The following is a 17,518-nucleotide window of genomic DNA, read 5'->3' as shown; positions in this document are numbered from 1 at the left end:
CATGGTATTCTGTCTGGGTTGGGATACGCTGAGATGTTTCAGTCAGGATCATCCTTCAAGGATTTCTGTTCATGTATGTCTGCCTCGAGTTGCTGGTAAATATACAAAACAGTTACTGATCATTTCAAGGCACGAGTATTTTTTCCTTGTTTCTCTTGTCACATTAGATATTACACATTCTTATCTTAGCTGTAGCTCAGAAGTGTTTATGACCATCATGCTCTAATACAGTCTTACTGTTTATTTAAAAACTGGGAGTCTGGGGGTCCATGAGCTCCCCCTTGTTCACGAAAGGACTTTGGGGGCACATTCCCCATGGAGGGATAGTCCCTTAGCCTAGAGGCAGGAGGGAGGGCCTAGTCTCTATTCCAAATGACTTGGCAGATTTTGATGATCCCTCCTGGAAGGTATCACCCTCCCTATGGGGGGAGGAGGGGATGGCATGGGAGGGAGATGGAACTGGGAATTATATATAAAATAAAAAATAATGAATATATAAAAGAAAAAACTGCCGAGTCCAGACTAATGAGGACTCAGCAGCTAAAGGCACTTGATTCCAAGCCTGACAACCTGAGTTCCATCAGCAGCAACTAACTTACCCAGTTGCCTCCTGCCCTCCACACGGTACCATGGTGCCTGTGTGTATGCACATACATACATACACACACACACACTCCAATGAATGCTTTTAAGTGTAAATAATAACATACAGCTAATGTAACTGGTTGAGTAAAAGGAACCAGAGTTAAATTTGTATCTGTGGCTAATAAGTTCTGAAGCACTTTAAAGCATTTGCAGAAAATTCTAGCTGGTAAGTGTAAGTACTTTGTTTTTTAACCAAACTGGCAAAAGGAAGAGCTTCTAAATGGACTTTATTTGCTACCAACCTAAAGTCACATTGCAAAATACTGTTAGCCTGTATGTTTAAGTTCACAAAGCTATTTCTGTGTTTTGTCACATTAGTCAGAAGTACCATTGTGCTTTAAGATTGAAATGTTAAAACCATAATAAAGTACACAGTTCATTGTAGTAGAACACAGAAACTAAGCTCGTCTTACCTTAATCAAAGAGTAGAACCAGAAATAGATAAGATACTGTGTGAGAACCTTGGAATTTACATCCAGTCATCATTTCTCTGTAATCAAGTCCCTCATGGTTATGGAATGTTTCACAAGGATAATTAAATACATGCTCACCTGGCAGATAAGGGGAATTTTGTACAATAGCATCTGAAATACCTCAGGAGGGAGTGTTTGTTTGAAAAATGTCAAAAGCTCCTTCGGTTGCCCACACACTAAAAGGGCATTGGTGAGATGTTCAACTCCCATTCCACGCTCTCCTGAAACAGATTGGTGCATGTTAAGTAAGAAAAAGAAGTGAAAGGGTTATGTTTTTAGTAACTGTGTGTGGGGAGGTGTCTATGAGTGTGTATGTACACAAGTACAGTGCCTGTAGTGGCCAGAAAAGAAGTCCGATTCCCTGGAACTAGAGTTTTGTTTATGGTAGGGTCTCTATGAAGTCCTGGCTTGCCATGTAGACCAACATGGCTACCTTCAAACTCATAGAGATCCTGCCTCTGTCTCCTGAGTGTTAGGGTTAAAAGTGTGTGTCACCACCCCCATCCTTCTGGAACTGGGGTTACAGATGGTTGTGAGGCACCTGATGTGAATTTTGGGAATAGAACTGGGGCCTCTCCTGTCTGTAACTAGTGTTCTGTCTATAAGAGGAGAACAATAGGAGCTCTTACTGCTGAGCCAACTCCACACCACACACAAAAAATTGTAATATTCTTTAAAATGTATATACAAATTACCAAGAAAGCAGTAAGCATTAAAAAGTAAATACATTATCAGCTGTGTGGTGGCACACCCCTTTAGTCCCTACAGAGGCAGGTGGATATCTTGACTTCGAGGCCAGCCTGGCCTATAGAACAAGTTCTAGGACAAGTTCAGGACTGTTAAACAGATAAACCGTGTCTCTAAAATCCTAAAAAACCCAATGACTATGATGAGTAAAGAACACAAGTGTGAGGGAGAAGGCTTGGCTTCATGTGAAGCTGCAAGACGAATAATTTTATGAGCGATTACACAAGTTTACTCATTTTTAGATGTGCACACTTGCATTGGGAATATTATGCGTTGGGGCATGGAGGGTAGCCATGCAAGGTTTTTTTAGTCTTGTAGTCTTTATTAATGTGAGGTAGACTGTCCATGTTTGCTTGGTAAATTATGAGAGATGAAACATTGGATGTGGTTCATTTTTTAAAATATGTATTTATTTGATGTATATGAGTGTTTTATCTGCATGTGTGTTTGCAGTATATACATGCATGCATGCATGGTGTCAACAGAAGCCAAAAGAGGACACTGCATTCCCCTGGGACTGGATGGAGTTAGATGGTTGGGAGCCATCCTGTGGGGGGGCTGGAACCTGAGTTCTCTGAAGAGCTCCTAACCGCTGAGCCATCAGCCCTGTTTTGGTTTGTCTTGAGACAGGGTCTCAGCATGGAAGCCTGGCTGGCCTGGGACTCAACTATGTCAGGCTGGAGTCGAACTCCCACCTCTGTGGTTACACTTAATAAGCTGCATTATCAAAGCTCCAAACAAGACTTAATATAACTTGAATTACACATTCTGATGGGGGGGAAAAAAAGACATAAGCCACTTTTGAGAAGGAAAAAACCCACGTTGGCATTTTTGTTCTAATCATTCCCAAATTTGTGCCTTACTCAAGAGTAAGCTTAAGCTATTATGTGATAGTTCTTTGGGATAAAATGTAATAAAATGCATAGTTTTGTGTTAGCACCAGGGATAAGTTCTAAAAAAAGAAAAAAATCCATCAGTTCTGAGGTGTCATTAGATGATTTCATTGTCATGTGAACACTGAAGAATGTACATAGTATAGCCTACTGCATGCCTAGGTCATATAGTGTACATTCACACATGCAGTCAGCCATCAACAGAAACAGCCTGACATTTTTCCCTTTTGACTTAAAAGGGAATTACAATTCAAACTTTAATTCCTCATATCATCAATAAAGGTTAAATTGAAAAGTTTTGTCCATTTAAATTTCTCCATGTCCAGGAAGGATCCAGGTGGTTCTATGTGAATGTCTCACCCCTATGCAGTATCAGGATTTGAACTCAAGTCCCACCAGTGAGCTACACTGCTGGCACATGCACAGACAGCAATTACCCTACATTTTATGAGCCCCCTGGTTTATACAATTTGAGGAATCCTGTTTAGGAAAAGTACATAAAATTATGAATTAAAAAAAAATTGCAGGGGCTGGAGAGATGGCTCAGAGGTTAACAGCAGTGGCTTCTATTCCTGAAGACCCAGGTTCAATTTCCAGCACCCACATGGCAGCTCTCAACTATTTGTAACTAATTCCAGGGGATCCAACACCCTCATACAGATGTACATGCTGGCAAAACACCAACCAGTACACATAAAATTTTCAAAATTAAAAAGTATCAGATACCAAAAGCAAAATGCAATATTGAAAAAATTTAAATTTATCAAGACTAATGTAAAATAGTTTGAAGAGCTTTATTCCCCCCACACACACCAAATTTTTTTTTCTGTTTTCAAGCTGTATAATAATCGTGGACACTGTTAAAGGTTGTGTAGGCTCTTTATTCCTCTTTTTGTTTAGAAAGATATGAGTGTTTTGCCTGCATGTATGTATGTACATGTATCACATGCGTGCAGGGTCCAGTAAGGTCAGAAGAGGGTAGTGGATCCTGTTATGTAGTTCTGGGTGGTTGTGAGCCACCACATGGGAGCTGGGAACTAAACCTGGGTCCCCTGCAAAAGCAGTGAGTACTCTTAATCACTGAGCCATCTTTCTGGCCCCTTCCTCTGTTTTTATAAGTCCTAGATAATACCATCCACTTACATATGCACTAATACACAAGATCTTCTGAGAAAAAGGGTGTGGGAGTGGCTAGTGGCTCGTGCCTTTAATCATCTGCAAAGGCAGGTGGATCTCTGAGTTCCAGAACAGCACAGAGGAACCTTGGGGGTGGGGGTGGACAGAGAGAGAGTATATAGGTTGTTCTCCAGTTTCACACATAAAATATTATAAACTAAATATAATCAAAAGAATTTTTAAAAGTAAAAAACAGGAACTGTAGGGCTAGAGAGGTGGCTCAGTACTTAAGGGCACTGGCTACTCTACCAGACGACCTGGGTTCAATGACCAGCACCTACATAGTGGCTCACAACCTTCTGTAACTCCAATTCCAGGAGATCTGACTCCCCCTTCTAGCCTTTGAGAGCACTACATGATGTGATGCACAGACTTAGAAGTAAATTAAAAAGAAAAAACAGGCAGTGGTGGCACATGCCTTTAATCCCAGCACTGGGAAGCAGAGGCCAGCCTTGTCTGCACAGCGAGTTTCGGGACAGCCAGAGCTGTTACACAGAGAAACCCTGTCTCGGGGAATTAAAAAAAAAAAGGAAAACAGGTGATGTGATAAGCAGGAAGCTTGCAACACCTGAGGAGAATACGTTTTACTTAGTAAGTATGATGCCTACTCTCCATCACTATCCCTGTCTAGATCCCAGCAGGCTCGCACTATCCCTATCTAGATCCCAGCAGGCTCTTTTCCCTGGTAGTACCCAGCACCGGCATCAAGACACCATTACTACATACAATGTTTGTACAGAGCTCATATCACTACTCTCATTTTAACAATGCTGTGAGGTGCTTCTAGAATTAGGTGAAAGTTCAAACACATGTGGTCATGAAGTATAGGCCTCTACTGGCCCCACATTAAACAGTACAATGACCATTTGTAATGATTTTTATCATTAAATGTGTTTAGAATATTCAAATCAGAAAAAAAATGGTTTTGTGCTTTTTTTTTTTTTTTTTTTTTTTTTTTTTTTGAGATGTTTCTCTTTCTATGTAGACCTGGCTATCCAGGTAGATCAGCTTGTCCTTGAACTCAGAGAAATCCACCTGTCTCTGCCTCCCAAATGAGGGATAAAAGACATGTGCCACCATACCTGGCAGGAAATTTTTTTTATAATGCATTTTAGGTGGTTTTTTTTTTTTTTGAAAGACATTCTGTAGCCCAGGCTAGCCTCAAATTCACAGGTGTTTCGACTCTGCCTCTTGAGTTCTGAGATTACAAGTATGTGCTACCATACTCAGGTTAAAAGTTTTGATTCTTAATATTTGATAATTTAGGAATTTCACTTACTGAGATTTTTAAATGAAGTCCAACTAATTGGTATAGGCCTTTGTTTCCCTATTACCCTGCTTCAAAGACAAAGATCCCACATAGCAATGCCAACTCCAACACAGGGGTGGGGACAGTAGCACCAAGTCAAGATCCGGAGACAGCTTCTTCTAAGTGAAGTGAGTCGGCCACCACACCCAGCTAATTCACCTGGTATTATTAACCAGTGTTTCCTTTTTACTTTCTCTATGTAATACTCCAGACAAGGCTCAAACTCAACCCACCTGCCTCTGCCTCCCAAGTACTCCCAAGTTTATAAGCATATGTCACCATGCTTTGACCAATCAAATAGTTTTTGAAGAAAAATGATTTAAAATTTACAAAATACCCAGGTGTGGTGGTGCATGTCCTTAATCCCAACACTCAGAAGCAGAGACAGTCAGATCTCTGTGAGTTTGAGGCCAGCTTGTCTACAAAGTGAGTTCCAGGACAGACGGGTACCTAGTGAAACCCTGCTCGGAAAACAAAACAAACAAAAACCCCATAGAAAAGAATGCTTTTATTCTTACCTCTAGCTAAACAAAGTTTTCCCATTTGCACCTCTTGCAAAAAAAATTCTTGTAGTCTTTCCTTCTTTGCTGGATCCCATGACTAAAGGATTTATAAATATAAATAATGAGTAATGAATATAAGCTATATGTTTACTGTCAAAATAAACTTTTATTTTTAAATTACCTCTTAACAAATAAATGCACACATTTAAAAAGAAGGGCCTCAGGTCAGGCTGGTGGACATATCTGTATTCTCAGCACTTGAGGCAAAGGTAGTGGACAGAGCATTGTTTAGAATGGTTCAGACCAGCCAGGACTACAAGATGTTCTATCTCAAAGATGAAGTGCATAAAAGGCAACTCTTAAATCTGATCTCTAGATCCAATGGATGACACGTGTTCCTCTCATTCCAGGGGACAAGAAAAAAGCATGGTATCAGCTATGCTGAGAGGCTTGCAGTAACCCTGGTCTATTGTGATAGCCCCGCCTTTAGTAGTCGACCTTGGTATTGACTCAATGATGGTAGCTTTGTTAGTTGTTGGATCATTTTCTGTCTGGGTTAGTTAGTGGCAGTGCCTGTTAATTTAGCAGTAGTGATTTTCTAGACTGTGGGGTCATTTTTGTCATTTGCTTCTAAATCCTAACCAATAAGCTAACATAAGGCTTCTATACTCACACATTCTCTCAGAAAGAGGGGCAAAGCACATGGTTGGGGGTAGGGTGGCATGGTGGCTGGTGACGGGACTAGAACTCTTTGATCTGCTGCAGCCTGTTTCAGGACAGCAGCCAAGGCCACAGATGACATCATCAAGGCTACTATGCCTAGGGCTGGTCTTTCTTGCAGGCCTGAGAAAGGATCATCTTAGGTCAGTTCACACAGGAAGCATTAGTGAAAATGGGTTTTACAGAGTACAGGTCCAGAGACAGTGGAATGCGGACCCCTGAGTTCAACCTCTCCCCACAGTCTAGAAAAGGATTGAGAGCACATCCTACACCAAGTCTAATGTCCTTTGGAGCTCAGGGTAAGAAACATGACTTGGGTGGAGAATTGGGGACGGTTCCCCTGAAAAGAGCACTTGAGATAATGAACACATAAGCAATACAAAATTTCAGGGAAGCAATCGGGTCATCTTTAGATTATACTGGAATGAATATAATTATTAACAACCAGTTACTGAAGGCCAGCTGTGGAATAGGACCTTTGCATATATTATTAGTCACACTTAGGATGATAGGCAGTTAAACAGAAGGTGGTGTGCCAGGGTGCAGCTGGCTTTTCATTTGCAAGACAGGAAATCCAAAGTAAGTATGGGAGAAATGGAAATGAGAATGAATGGGGTATGAGGTAAAACACAGAAAAATAAGAATATAATAGTGACTATGGGAGATGAGGTGGTGATTGTTCCAGGACAAGCTCGAAAAGCTACACAGAGAAACCATCTCAAAAAACCATAAATAAACAAATAAAATTTTTAAAGTTAAAAAAATGTTCTACATCTGGATCCCTCAGCCAGGCTTCTACCCAAGCCTTCTCTGATTCTATTCCTGCTTAGCTCAACTTTACCAGACACTGTTCTTCAACGTGATTCCTTTGCCAAAATGACCTATTGCATCCCTATGCAAGTGCAGCATCTTCAGTTCTAAAGGCTTCCCTGATACTATGCCACAAATTCAATATTATTCCTCATTCAGATCAGCAACAACCCCAAAGCTTTTCATAGAAAAATTGCATTTCCCAAAAACAGTCACAGCAGCATTACTGTGTCTCTCTGTCATGAGCTGGAGTCTATCTCCTCTCTGCTTGAAATGGAGCAGTCCTAAGGACCGTGAGAAGAGCCATTGCCTGGCATTCTCCTGTCTCTGCCTATACTCCAACACTGCTCCTCTTTGTGTTCAGTGCATATGGAGTATCTGTACCTCCCTGCTTACCCCTGGGCACCCAAACCAGTTCCACTAGCTGGACACCCAGAATCAACTGGCAAATGTGAAGAAACATGATTTCGGATGACTGGCTCACAATATCGCCCCGGAGGCTGCCTCACTGAAGCCGAGTCGAGCAAAGGTGTCAGTCCCCACCCTAGCCTGCTCAAACTACAGCATATTCAGAAGCCAAGAATTATTTTACGGACAATAATAAACTTAGCCAAAAGGAATAGCTGCCGTACTGATTCCACACAGAAAATGCTGACTTTCTCTAGGATCTTGTTACATGTGTTGGCTTTGTTCACTGCCTTGCTCTGGGGTTATTCTTACACCCCTGTTATTGATATCTCTGCCAGACCTATCTTAGTGCCTCACCCATAATCAGACCTTAAGTAGGCACAGGCTGATCACCTGAACCGTGGAAAGGTATTCTTGCCCTTTTGAGCTCACGGGAGCTAACTAGAGCTGAGCTAATAACCAAGATGACCGAGTTCTCTTTTAAAAGTATTAATGGGGACAGCGCTAAAGAGATAGCTCCATGGTTAAGAACACTGGCTTCTTCTATAGGACCAAGGTCCACAAGGCAACTCATGACCTCCTGTAATTCCAGTCCCAGGGGATCACACATCCTAGTCTGACCCCCACAGGCAACAGATATGCAGGTTGTGAACAGACATACATGGCAGGAAAAACACCCATATGAACTAAAATAAAAGGATGAAATAAATAAATAAAATGACTCATCCAGGACAGTGGAATGGCTCAGCAGTTAGCGCTTTCCACCAAGCCTGACCACCTGGGACCCAATGGTAGGAGAGAACGGACACCCTCAGATTGTCTTCTGACCTTCACACATGGGCCATCCTCACCCTGTCTAAAAACATAACAAAAACCATAGAAACTCAGCTAATCAAGTCAATCCTATCCCTTGTTGGCCCCCCTGGGGATCTGTGTATCCTGTGAGGAGACGTGGAAAGGTGCATGTTTCTTTTTCTTCCAAGTAAAAAAAAAAAAAAAGTGCCTGTTCCTACCATTTGCACTTTACAGACGCCTTTTTTTTTTTTTTTTTTTGAATAGTGTTTTGTTTGGCTCAGGCTAACCTCGAACTCCTTCTTCCTGACTCAGCCTCCCAAGTGCTGATCCTGCACATGTGTGTATGAAGCCCTGTTCATACAGGAAGGAAGGAAGAAGGAAGCAAGGAAGGAAGGGAGGGAGGGAGGGAGGGAGGGAGGGAGGGAGGGAGGAAGGAAGGAAGGAAAAAGCAAACAAAAAACCACCTTATTTTGTACGTGCATTTTGCTAGTATGTATATCTGTAACCATGCACATTCCTGGTGCCCATTAGAAGAGGGCATTGGCCTGCCTGGGCTGAGTTAAGTTTGTGAGACATCATGTGGGTGCTGGCAATCAAACCTGCAGCCAGTGCTCTTAATCACTGAGCTCTCTCTCTCTACCCCTCATACTGTGTCTTTATCAGACCAATTTCCCTCCTTCTTTGCTTCCCCTTTGTAAGGTAGGCTAAACTTTGTAAAGCAGGTGTCCAGCATTGGCGGGACTCTCCTTGGGCTTCTAGAAGTCTCCTTGGCGGGTCTGTTGCACTTCACCTGCCTGCCCCGCGCCTGGGCCTTGGGCTGTTCAGCTCTTCTCTCTGCAAACACAGGCACGAGCAGGCTGGGAGCGCCGGGTGGCGTGGGTCGGGGTGCCCGGGGTGCCCGGGACACCGTCCTGGGCTCAGCCACCCTCCCTCCCGCCAGCCGCGCTGGCACTCACGGTCCCGCCGCCGCCGCCGGAACGCCCGGTCTCTGTGCCGCCTCCGGTCCAGGTAGACGCAGTAACAGAGCAGGGCGACAGCGCCACCCGCCGCCAGGGCCGCCAGGAGCCCGACGCCGAGGCGGATGTTGGGCATGGGGCTGCCCAGCGAGCGTTGGGCGCGGGCCGGCCACGCGTGAGCAAACCTGGGGTCCCGAACCCCGGACAGCAGGACTTGGAATTCCGAGCCTTCTCCAGACAAGACCCACTCCCGAGACAGGGACATGCAAGCCTCCTTAGGATGCTTGGGTTTCCCTTGTGCTTTAGTTGGTTCCAAGTGAGCGCGGGTTATCTCTGGCCAGCCCTGACTAGTTAGGGCCAGCTAGCCTGCTCTCTTGCAATCTCCACCCACCGTGAGAAAGAATTCTGAAGCAGCAATTAGTCTAGGAGACAAGCAAACAAAACTTACTTTGTTGGTGCTTTTCTTTTTATGTTTTCTTTATTCAGCTAACACAACAAAAGTATAGACAGATTTTTGTCTCAAATATCATAAACCAGATAAAGGGGGGAAAAATCTAAATTCTTTTTTTCTTTTTACTTATATGTATGGAGTGTTTTGCCCGAATGTATGTGTGCCACCTGCATGCCTAGTGCCTGCAGAGGTCAGAAGAGGATGCCTGATCCCCTGGATATGGAGTTACTGAAGGTTGTGCGCTACCACGAGGGTGCTGGCAAAACTAGCGCTGGCAAACCCTGGTCCAAGAGCAGCAAATGCTCTAAACCACCGAGCCATCTCTTCCAGACCTGTTTAATTTTCAACTGTGTCCATTTGCTAACCCATGGTGGCCTGGAATTCTTCATCTTCCTGACTCAGGTTCCAGAGTACTTAAGTAACTTTTGTTGTGTGTTATGCAATTGTTATCTACTAATCTACCATTTACTTAGCATTGTTATTGTCACAGCAAGGCAATCCTAACTGCTGTAATTCCAGTGGGCTTGAGAAGTAGCCCTGGCCCTCAGTCTCAGCCTTCGTGAATATTACATACAGCTTTCATGAGTCCTGTATGTTCTTCCTATGATAACTTAAGTCTTCTAGTTAGGAAGATTATTATGAAAAGTTGGCTATAAACATAGGACAATACCACGATCTGATGTTACACAATTGTTGTGACAAAAATTTTCCTGGGGAGACACAACACACACATCTACTTACTCCTGAACAGCCTAAGGATAGCCCTGAAGTCTAACTTTGTGAATCAATGAGTTTGATTTGAGTTATTTATAGGAATATGGGTTGGGTGGGGGGTACTTAGAGACGCAGAAATGACTCGAAGACAGTTGAATCACCAAGGCCTACCCCAGCATGGTAGGAGCCTGGAGAGCATGGCCGGCCTGCAGGCAGCTCAATAGGTTGGAGTGTCCTTTCCAGGTGACATTTCTAAACCTCTTCCAGGCAGCTTGGGTGGTCTGTCTCTTCCAGGCATGTTGGGTGATCTGAGTCTTGTTTGCAGCTCGGCTTCCTTCCAAGGGGGACTCAGCTTTTATTGCTTCCCATGACAGGGAGGGGCCGATGAATCTGGTCACACTTGCTGGGGCTTCCAAACTCGGGTCCTCATGTTAACACACCAAAGTACTTTCTCTACTGGGCCATTTCTTCAGTCCCCAGGACTGACTTGATTGAGATCCAGAGTGCTGCAGTTAGCTCCAAAAGGTGTTTGTAAGACAACTGTTCCTTGTACCACCACAGCCCTACACTGTGGTCCTTCGCTTTCACTGATCTACAGGGTGAGTCTCTATTGTAGGACAGAGGGGTGGGGCCAGAGATGTGTTCAAGTGGAAAGTGAACAGCAACATAGAAAGGAGGGACGACGGCAGGCGGCAGCATCAGTGGCGGTGGTTGGTGGCGCACACCGCTAATCCCATCCCTTGGGAGGCAGACACAGGTGGATCTCTGAGGAGTCTGAGGGCAGCATGGTCTATAGAGCATATTCTAGGTCAGTCAGCGCTACACTGAGAAACCCTATCTTAAAAAAAAAGAAACAAAAAACAAAAACAAAAAACAACAAAAAGGAGGGACTAGTACCACAGAATGAGAAATAACAGTGTCACTGAAAATGACCAGAGATCATGGAGAAAGTGGTAAAATCTATAGGGTAAACACAGGTATTTCCCGTCTTGCTAAATTGGTGACCACCATCCTTATAACGCTAATCATCTTCAAACTAAGACTGTGTTAACAGTAGCTCCCAAAGCATGGTTCTGAATAATAGCTCCAATCACACACACACACACACACACACACACACACACACACTAGATTACACATCTTGAAGGTATACAACTAGCTATGTGTTGACATATATATACAGCATTAAGTGACTGAAACTACCATTAAAGCCAAGACGGTGGTCAAAACCACACTTGCTGTGCCACTGTGCCACGTCCTTCAGTCTTCATATTGGTAATCTCTACCTGCCTCCAGTTCCGTGGTTCTCACCATGGAGGTCACTTAATGTGGACTAATTACCCATTAATACAAAATGGTGTTCAGAGTAGACAGGAGAGTGAAAACAGCTAGTTTTGGGACTAGTGACCAGAGGGCTGACGTGAAATCCTCCAGCAGGTGGCACTGTTCACACTGCTGCGTCCCTTCTGGAGTAGTTGGCAGGTTTCTCTCTTCATCCTTCAGCACCTTCTGTGAATATCAACCTAACTGCCCGGATATTGGTCTAAACATGGGTACCACTATCTCCATCTTACTGTGGTCCTATTCCATCAAAGAACACAATGATGTTTTACATTATGATAGGAGAAATGGATTGGAATCAATGTGGCAACAACAATGTAGTGTGCTATGTACAATGACCAGAACAGCTCCTCTGCACTCAACGACCTGTCAAGCTGTGAATGTGAAAGTTGGATGTGAATAAATCAAGTCAGCACTTCTATAAGAACAATGTAAAACATTTATTGATATTTGAAATAATTTTTATATTTACTTACTTACTTGTGTATGAGTGTACATGTGTGTGCAAGTGTGCACATGCATGTCCCAAGATGTTTGTGTGAAGGCTGGCGATGCTGGGTTCCTCCTTCATCGTGTGAATGAATTCCAGGGATACAGCTTAAGTTATCAGGCTTGGCGGCAAGCATGTTTACCTGCTGAGCCTTTTCAATCGGCCTTTATTGATGTTTCTCAAATGTTAGTGTGTTTCTGAAGCAGTTCCTTACTCCTGACCAAGAACAGAAGCAGGCAGGGAATGATACTGTATACTGTAATCCCAACATTCATTCACAGGGGTGGAGGGGGGGTAGAGGCAAGAGGAGAGGATGGATCTCTGAATTCAAGGCCAGCCTGGTCTACAGAGCAAGTTCCAGGATAGTCAGAGCTACACAGAGAAACTCTGTCTTCACAAAATAAATAAATAAACAAATAAAATTTAAAAAAATAGTGTGCTTTTCATTTCAACTATAGTATTTTTTTATTCACATAGCAAAAGACATGGAAGTACTCCAAGATGTGAAAAGTGGTTATTTCTGAGCCAGTGAGATGATAAACTACCACAGTGAGTCAATGTACCATTCAAAATACTATGAAAACATTAACAGAGTGTCTAAACTTACACACACACACACACACACACACACACACACACACCAACCATCAACCAAGTTTGGATGTCATCACGTTTTAGCCTGTGACAGTTTAAAAGGAAAAATAAGGAATAGGAAGTAACAAGAGATTAAAAGATAAAATTGGCTGTGCATTTGGTCCAGCATTTGGGAGGATGAGGCAGAAGGATTTTGAGTTTGAAACGACAGGGCTACACATTGAAGACCTGTCTCAAAAATGGAAGGTGGCTCAATGGTTAAGAATCCCTGCTGTGGAAATGTAAGGGTCGGTCTGAGTTTGGATCCTAGCACCCACATAAAAAAGCTGGACAGGGTAGTGTGTGCATCTGTAGGACCATGTGGTGGCTGAAGACAGGAATGATTGCTGGGCTGGGGGCTTGCTGGCCACCAGCCTAGATTCAGGCTGTGAGACCAGGTCTCAAAGGAATAAGGCACACAGAGCAGGCCAGGACAATCTTCTCTGGCCTCAATACACATGTGCTCACACATACCTGTACATACATATGCATACAACACAGACTCCTCTGGCCTCTGTATACATATGCATACACTACACATACACATAAAAGCCAACAAGCCCAAAACAATGAACCAAACTACCACCTAAAGACAGCACCAGTCCTGGGCAGTGGTGGTGGCATGCACCTTTAATTCCAGCAATTAGGAGGAAAAAAAGAAAGAAAAAAAGATAACACTGGTAATTCTTCCTGCTTCTCAAGAGCTGACCTGCCAACATTCTGATGCATACACAGAGTCCTGGCTTAGCAAACTGTCTGTGCTAAGAAAAAGCCATGGAGCAGGGTGTAGTAGCGCATGTATTTAATCCCAGTAACCAGGACAGCAGGGCTATGTAGAGACCCTGCCTCAAAAAACTAAAGAATGCTAGCCATTGGGAACAAAGAGTGGATTTGGAAGTCAGAAGAAATGGCTTGAGCCTCACTTCTGTTATTCATTACTATCTTGACACCTTGGAACCTGTTTTCTCATATTTCAAAACAAAACAATGCCTTCATAGACCTGAGATAGTATGGAGCGTCACTCCACCAGGGAACTGTGCGTATTAGGCAAGATTCACTGGCTGCACTCCCTCCCACCAGTTACTGTCATCTTACCACCAACCATTTCATCGGGAATTTAGATTGCTAAGTATATGTGAACAGCTGCCTTAAGTCCATCCCCTACTGTTATAACTGAACTCTACAAACAGGGACATTTAAAAAGGTTTATCCAGCCCAAGCTCTACAGCACAGGAGGCTCAATGGTTAAGGTCATGTCCGGTGAACATCTGTGTGAGAAGAGAGCTGGTGACACCCACGTGACAGAAGAAGAGGCCAAGCCAGGGCAGTGGTGGAGGGGCTCGGGGGACACAGAGGAGTGGGCGAGGCGGCAGGGGTGTGGATGTGCATACCCACAGGTGCATGCTTGGAGCAGCTCTTACCACTTTAGGGTAACACCTTAATCCACGAATGGATGGACTTGTCTATTATGCAGGGCCAGTCACCTGGAACATTCCATCTGGTCAGTGTCCTGAGCACCAGGATTACAGGCTTAAACCAACACATGCCGCTGTGGTGCCGCCTGCTAATGCTTCATGGGAGGATTGATTTCAACATCAAACCTGGTTGTGGAATTCAAACTGGAGCAATAATGGACAGAGAAGACCAGTACAGGATTCGCTTACCAAATTTTACTGTAGAACTGCTTTAGCCTTTGGTGCACACGTGTGTCTGTGTGTGTGTGTGTGTGTGTGTGTGTGTGTGTATGTATGCGCATGCGTGCTGGAGGACTAGCGAATGCCCTGCGCCTGCTTCTCCATGCCTGTCCTTTTGCTCCACATCTTGAATTTGGTATCCATTTTTCTCATATGTATGTATATATACACACACGTATGAGAACATATATATTTAATCATATAATATACTTTCCCCAAATATGTACACATATAATATGTATTATATATGCATAGATAACACACATATATTATTACACAAATTATATTTGGAGACAGGTTTCAGATAGACCAGGCTGGTCTCAAACTATGCAGCCAACAATGACCTTGAACTTCTAATCCTTCTGCCTATACCCAAGTACAAGGATGACAAGCATGTATCACACACTTAGTCTCCAACTCCCGGTATTGTGATTATACACACAAAAATCAATGTATTTTGAATATCTAAATCTTAGAAAAATTATGTATTTTAGATAGTTTGACAACTCGCTTTTCCTGACTTGCTGGTGAGGTTTAAAGTCCATGTTAGCCTATTGAGCTTGTTCGTGTATTTTCAACTGTTCTGTAGTTTAGCTAACATGCCATGTCCCATTTGTCCATTCTCTTCACTAACAGGCATTTGAGAGTTCTTTGGGGACAGAGTGTAGCTTGGTGGCAGGGGTATGTGCAGCATGCACAAGGCCCTCGGGTCCAGTCCCTAGCACTGAAAACAAAAGGGTTCCCGTCAGCACAAAACCATCAGTGTTTGCAAGTCTGTGAAGCCTGAGCACACAGTCAGGGTGTCTATTTAAATTACACAATTATCTGTCTGAATTCAAATTTAACACATATCTCCTATTTCTATGTTTACTCTGGCAACTTTTAAAAATTAATTACATTTATTCATTTGTCTATTATGTATGAAGGTCGGAAGTCAGAGAGTAGGTACTCTCTTCCTACCTTGTGGGTTCCAGGCTTTGAACTCGGGTCATCAGGCTTGGTGGCAAGCACCTATACCTGCAGAGCCACCTCAGCAGCCCCTCCGCTGGCAATTTTTTTTTTTTTTTTTTTTTTTGAGACAGGGTTTCTCTGTGTAACAGCCCTGGCTGTCCTGGAACTCACTAGATAGACTAGGCTGGTCTCAAACTCACAGAGATCCTCCTGCCTCTGCCTCCTGAGTGCTGGGATTAAAGGTGTGTGCCACCACGCCCAGCACTCCTCTGGCAACTCTTAACAGACAAGACTCTTAACTCAGATTATCTTGTTGGATGTAATTTAAGAAGAAAGCCAATTACTTGTACATAATTCATTTATTACATACATAAAGTTCCTTGAGCTTCACAACAGAGCTTTTCAAAATGACTTTTGCATGATACACAGCACGAGACGAACATAGCTTCATAATTATGTTTACTACAAATATCAAAATTATAAATACTGTTCTTAATTCTATGAATGAAGAGTGTCTTGTGCTTGTCAACATGGAAAATATAGTCAGAATTGGAGAGGGGGAGCAAGCTTAAGAACTGAGTATAGGGTACGTACCTGGGGGTCCCCAAGCTCAGAGAAGGGTTATTTTGAGTTCAAGGCCAGCCTGGAACTGTACTTAAGGCCCTGTCTCGGGGGAGTTAAGTACTAGAACAAACTGTACTGTGCTAAAGCACTGAAATTTCTTATCAGCTTGAAACTCCATCCTGAGCTGTTCAACCCTGTGACAAGTGCTATTATATGCCATCTTCCTGTAATGGAGTAAAGCTGTGTCTGCAAGCCACAAGGAAATGATGGGGAAGGGGAGGGAGGGATGGAGGGAGGGAGGAAGGGAAGGAGGGAGGGAGGGAGGGCCCGGGAAAGATGGACAAGGAACTCTCCAGTGTAGGAGTATCTTATGTGGCAGGTCATTAAGCAAGCCTACTGTAATTCAGTCTATGGAGTTGATATTTCGACACTATCCTATTATAAAAAGAGCCCTAAGATCTTAAAAATCTGGTGTCCTATATAAAGACCAACAGTTTTGTTTTTGTTTTTAAAGCAAGTGAGTTTTTTTTTTTTTCCTTTAACTACTCTGTGTTAGACACTGGGCTAGAACTGGGAGGTAACTATGACCAAGAACACTGAAAGACGTGACTGCCCAGGAGGGAGAGACACATATGCACGAGGTGAACTGTGAGGAGAAACAGAGTGGAAACCTAGCTGAGGGTTCAAAGGTCAGCAAGAAGCTTTCTGGCGAAGTGGCTGGAGCAATGCGCACCTGACTCACTTCCTGTCTCAGGCCTGGGCTCCTCCCTCACCTGCTTAGAACATTACTGTCCACATCGCTTTTCCCATCTCCTGACCTATTCACCTTCCTCTGGGACTCAGTTTAACTCATGTTTTCTCTTCAAAGCCTTCCCAGACCATTCCAGCCTTAAAACTAGTTGGTGTCCATGTTAGGATGTCTTGACAACAGTTAACTCCATATGCTTACCATACCTGCATTCCTAACACTTGGAAGGCTGAGTGAAGCTTGTCGTCGAATATTATTTTAACTGGGCAAAGATGTGTTATATTTGTTTGTGCTGCGGAACATCACTTTAACTGTGTAAAGGTGCGTTGCATTCGTGTATGCTGTATTTGTTTAATTTTGTAAAGATGTGCTGCCGTTTGATTGGTCTAATAAAAAGCTGAGCAGCCAGTAGCTAGGCAGGAAGAGGATAGCTGGGGCTGGCAGGCAGACAGTAAACAGGAGGAGAAAGTCTAGGCTCCAGAAGGGAACTAGGGAGA

At 43.5% G+C, this 17,518-nt stretch overlaps 1 protein-coding gene across 2 annotated transcripts; it reads right to left on the bottom strand.

The window, feature by feature from the left end:
* Positions 1–12: 12 nt before the first annotated feature.
* Tomm20l (translocase of outer mitochondrial membrane 20 like) lies at positions 13–9,571 on the bottom strand. 2 transcript variants are annotated; one of them, XM_051195964.1, is made up of 5 exons: positions 9,436–9,571; positions 9,270–9,313; positions 5,762–5,843; positions 1,197–1,339; positions 13–92 (listed from the first exon to the last, which is right to left on the bottom strand). In XM_051195964.1, exons 1-5 carry the CDS (start codon positions 9,569–9,571, stop codon positions 39–41), a joined length of 459 nt encoding a protein of 152 aa, XP_051051921.1. In that variant the 3' UTR covers positions 13–38. The 2 variants fall into 2 exon arrangements, with proteins under 2 accessions (XP_051051921.1, XP_051051920.1); XM_051195963.1 differs by lacking the exon at positions 13–92 and having other exon boundaries at positions 1,112–1,339.
* Between the last annotated feature and the right edge of the window lie 7,947 nt (positions 9,572–17,518).

Source organism: Phodopus roborovskii, unplaced genomic scaffold, assembly GCF_943737965.1.
Source record: "Phodopus roborovskii unplaced genomic scaffold, PHOROB, whole genome shotgun sequence".
NCBI classification, from domain to species: Eukaryota; Metazoa; Chordata; class Mammalia; order Rodentia; family Cricetidae; genus Phodopus; species Phodopus roborovskii.
The sequence above is the reverse complement of the archived record's forward strand: the minus strand, read 5'-3'. Positions and strand labels throughout refer to the sequence as shown.

What these genes read in the sequence shown, in the direction of transcription:
- Tomm20l (XM_051195963.1), bottom strand. Translation starts at nt 9,571, where the DNA reads ATGCCCAACATCCGCCTCGGCGTCGGGCTCCTGGCGGCCCTGGCGGCG. An exon ending in CCCAGGCGCGGGGCAGGCAG is followed by an intron (nt 5,844 to 9,269) that starts GTGAAGTGCAAC and finishes TAAATCCTTTAG; the next exon opens with TCATGGGATCCAGCAAAGAA. An exon ending in AAAACTTTGTTTAGCTAGAG is followed by an intron (nt 1,340 to 5,761) that starts GTAAGAATAAAA and finishes AATCTGTTTCAG; the next exon opens with GAGAGCGTGGAATGGGAGTT.